Here is a 4,369-nt window from a genome sequence, read left to right as displayed (position 1 = left end):
TGTCCCTGCTTCCCAAAATAGGAACCAGGCCAGGTTATTAAGAATAAATTCATTTCAAAACCAGAGGGGAGAATGAAAGGTTGAAGTCAGCCCCATTTATTATTGTGGCACCATTTGCATAGCAGGCCTATGACCTTGGTGAACATTACTGTCACTTTACTCTTCTGAGCTTGTCCCCAGGACTGGAAATTACTGGAAGCAAAAACAGAACTAACAGCTCCTTACAGCCACAGGTAGAACATAGCATTGGAACAAACTGAAACCTTGTGTCATAATGGTCCAACAGCCCAGAGGCCACACAACTGCAACCCCACCCCTTTTTAATCCAATTACAATCCAGTAAAAACTCAAAGCTCCCACCCCTCAATGCTGGTGTATCTCTCCACACCATGCCCCTCTCCTTTCTTGGAGAGTGAATAAAAACTTTATTCTCTATACTTTCTTCTGTTTGTGAATTCTTTCATGGCCCACATCACCAACCACCCTAACAAGTCTCTTTAGCCATTTTTCCCTCCAACCTGGTATGACAGACTCTTTGACCGTGTGACCAACATCTTCTTACCTGGCATTGCACAAGCAAACAGTGTTGGCTGACTGAATTTCTCAAGGACTTAGAGAAAGAATAGGGAGGGTCCAAAAAGTGAGGAAAAGGAGAACAGAGGAAAGAGAAGGAAAAAAGGAGCAACACAAAGAGGTGTTAAAAGATGGAGGAAAGAGAAGAAGGTAGAGAAGCTTCGAGAAAAAGAGGGCTGTCCTTCCCCAGCACAAGTTCTGTCTTCATTTGCAAGACCATAGATCCTCACCAGGAGATCCATAAATCCCCAAATCTAGGCCTTATATTCAGACTCAGGAAAAAACCCATTCCCTCCACTTGGGGTGGTGAACACACAATACAGTGTACAGATGATGTGTTGTGAAATTGCACACCTGAAAACTGTATAATTTTGTTAACCAGTGTCACCTTAATTAATCCAATTTTAAAAAAGAAAAGAAACCCATTCCATACGGTTCTCCAGATGCAGTCAGAGATTTAATTACTTTAATTTGCATCTGCAGCAGAGAAGTGTTATGTGGGAAGTCCAGGAGGTTTACTGTCCTAAAGGCTCAGGGTGGGTAGCAGGAAAGGACATGGGTGAAGGATGCATTAAACTCTTGTAGAACACAAGAGTTTGACAAAGACAAACAGAGCAGGGAACAGACTAATGACCAGGGCCTTGGGAGAGCCTAGAGCAGTTCTTCACTAATCTCTTTCCAGGGCAGGAGATAGGATCTGAGAGGAAGGACCTAGAGAATCTAGATATCATTAACCTCTTTTGCCACTTCTAATCATGGGGACAAAATGGAAGTTAGGGGAACCCTTGGGCAAAGAAGAATTGTATTTTCATGGTAGAATAATAAAGAATAAATCAGTCCTTGTTCCCAGAAACTTTTTTTTTTGTAGAAAACCTAAGAGGAAGAAAACAGTATAAGAAAGAGGACGAGGAGAAACTGAAGAAAAAGAAGAGGAAAGTTGTTTCATTTTCCAGACGATACCTGGAGCTTCATGTCATTACAGGATATAATAATGAACTTTTCAAAAATGAAAGTTAGGTAATTGCAGTGAGGACTGACTTGGCCTGGTTGGGATAACTTGCAAAGTGTCAAATCAAAAGGACGGGAGCTTTTGTGACACTTGCCTCCCTGAAGCTCACAGGCAACAACAGGACCATCACAGACAGCTCTGACTGTATCCAGCTCCTCATGGATGAATGTGTACTGGGTTATACATGTGTGGTTGTGTTCCTTCATCTTGTGCGCCATCAAAGCATTGCATTCCCGGGCCATCAGGTCAAGCCTGGGATAGTCTTTGTTGCTCTGAAAAAGAGCCTCAGCTCTGAGCATCTTGTTTCCTCCAACTTCATCTTCATTGAGGATGGTGTCTTCTGGCCAGCCAGGTTGTACCACCCCTTTGTTGCTAAGCAGCAGAGTTTCAGTTGTCTGGGTGCCTTCTGCCTCCTTAGTAGCCTTGGCCTTGTCCTGTGAGTCACTGGACCAAAATTCACTCAGTGATTCATCACTGTCTTCCAGGACTGCTGCGGCCATCCGAAGCCCCAACCCCAGGCCCATCCCCAAGCCCAGCAACAGTAGCAACAACACAAAAAAGATTTGCACCAGAGTCAGCTTCATTTTGCCTGGGGAGCAGGAAGGAAAAGGAAGGAATGACTTTGAGATGAAACTTGGCTCTAGTAGAGATCCTGAACTCCTTAAACCCTGACAGCATAGCCTTTGGGGTTTCCTCTCCCTTACCCCATATAACCCCATCCCCCTCAAGACACCTCCTATATCTCCCCACCACATTCTCCGTTGCTGTGTAATAACGTGTGGATCTTGCAGAATGGGAAGGATGAGGGGAAGCCGTTCTGAAATTGGTTCACAAGTAGGGCAACAGTGAGGGAAGTTGAAATCAACTGACTCTTAAATAGAAATTAGTTCCAATAACCCAAGAGACTGGTTGAGAACATGAACAAGCACAGTGTCACACTTCCCTTGAGAGAAATTCTTATACATAGCCTTATTCTCAGTGAAGGACTAGAATCACCATAGAAGACCATCCCTTTATTTTTTATCCCAAATATATTTTTGCATACTTAAGTCTTTATAACTCTCCTTGTTACCCACTCTTTCCCCCCAAAAGTCTAACGGGAATAGAAAAAGTGCTATAATCTGTTCTTGCTCCTAAGCTGAGGCTAAGCAGGGAGGTAGGAGATGAAGGGGGAGATGCTCAATTTGACATCTTAGGATCCTTGTCATACATACCAGATCCCTTCTACTACTAAAGCCCTCTTAGCACTTTGTATTTTGTACTCAGTTTTGTGCTCTTAGGGAAGAATGACATAAGAATGAAACCAAAGAAAACCCAACAACCAACTTGCTGGGGTTCTTCTACTAATAAAGATGCTGATGAAAACTGAGTGAAGGGTCTTCCATCTTTTTTCCTACTAAGCCAGTCTCAGCCCCCTATCAGAGAGACCTTCTCTACCAGGAAAAAAAATTGCTATAGTCTGTTGAATAGGTAGAAATATACCAATGTTTGATATACTAAATTTGAAAGTTGTACTATGATTACTTAAGAGAATATAATTGTTCTTAGAAAATGAACCCTGGATTATGAAGGAGCCAAGCAACACGGCATATGCAAACTATTCTCATACTCCAAATTTTTCAAAATATAGATTATATGTGTGTGTGTACATGTGTGTTTAGAGAGAAAGAAATAAAATTATTAAAGAAGGGGGGTTAAAAATAATGTACCTGGATAAAGGGTATTCAGGAGTTCCTTATATTATTATTGTAACTTTTCTTCAAAGTTAAAAATATTTCAAAAAAATTTTTTAACTTTTTAAAAAAGAAAGAATAGTCCATGTTCCCTGGAGCTTCCAAAATCACTGTGACTTACCTACTACAAACTTAAGTAGCTTTAATGATTCTTGTTTCCTCTTGTTGAACAGGTTCTTCCCTCCCAGGGTTTCCTTCCCTTGGAGAAGTGCCCTGGAGGTTGGTCTTCAGAAAAATGATTACCACCTTGTGGTCCATGTGCTTTTAAACCCAGACTTATTCCTCAGCCCACTCCCTTCTCACTCCCCCAACCCAGCACTGAATAAACACACTCAGCCAAGTCTTTTTTCTGCTCCCACAAACACTTTGAAGTAAGGCTATTTGGACATTGAGATAGACCCAGGCATCCAAGACAGGAAATGTCTCAAGCCTGGGAAACTGCAATTTGATTTTGTCAATAACTTGTTCCATTCCTCAGTTACACCCACTCTTCTGAGGCTCGTAGCACACTGATCTTGCCCATGAATTTCAAACCAAGTCATTTCCTTATATTGTTCACATGTACTTCCTTTAACCCTTTCCTGTCATTACTGGAACATCAAGATTTTTGGCCTTTATTTGGGTCATCTCTCCAAAATGGCTATTTTGTTGTTTTAGAATATCTGGAGTATAAGTCAATCATGAATCTTTACACACCTTTCAGCTTCCCACTCTCCCTCTTCCTAACCCTCAGCCAGTAGCCACATTCCCATCAGTCTATTCAGATTTTTCAGAGCTGATGATATAGCCCTGGATAAGAGAACACTCAAAGCAGCACCATCACTATCAGTTCCTAATGCCTGGATGAGTAAAACTGGGAAGTTACAATGTTGACTCTAGTCACTTTAATTAAAAGTGACATCATGAGGTAATATTTTAAAAGCATTCTGGAAATTATTAAAGCACTATACAAACCCTCTCTAGACACAAATAAGCCCCTTACAGGAGGACGTTTTACCTTGTCATTCAAGCAGGGGTTTTCTAATGGTGGTCTAGGAGCCTCTTCTGTGATCTG

General features: G+C 41.6%; 1 protein-coding gene across 1 annotated transcript; it reads right to left on the bottom strand.

The window, feature by feature from the left end:
• Nucleotides 1–1,475: 1,475 nt before the first annotated feature.
• RNASE10 (ribonuclease A family member 10 (inactive)) lies at nt 1,476–3,661 on the bottom strand. Its single transcript, XM_037039794.1, has 2 exons — nt 3,437–3,661; nt 1,476–2,171 (listed from the first exon to the last, which is right to left on the bottom strand). Exon 2 carries the CDS (start codon nt 2,164–2,166, stop codon nt 1,516–1,518), a length of 651 nt encoding a protein of 216 aa, XP_036895689.1. The 5' UTR covers nt 2,167–2,171; nt 3,437–3,661; the 3' UTR covers nt 1,476–1,515.
• Nucleotides 3,662–4,369: the final 708 nt, after the last annotated feature.

Source organism: Sturnira hondurensis, unplaced genomic scaffold (assembly GCF_014824575.4).
Source record: "Sturnira hondurensis isolate 20B ecotype Veracruz unplaced genomic scaffold, ASM1482457v3 Scaffold0025484, whole genome shotgun sequence".
NCBI lineage: Eukaryota > Metazoa > Chordata > Mammalia > Chiroptera > Phyllostomidae > Sturnira > Sturnira hondurensis.
Note: the sequence above shows the minus strand (reverse complement) of the source record. Positions and strands in the feature narration are given on the sequence as shown.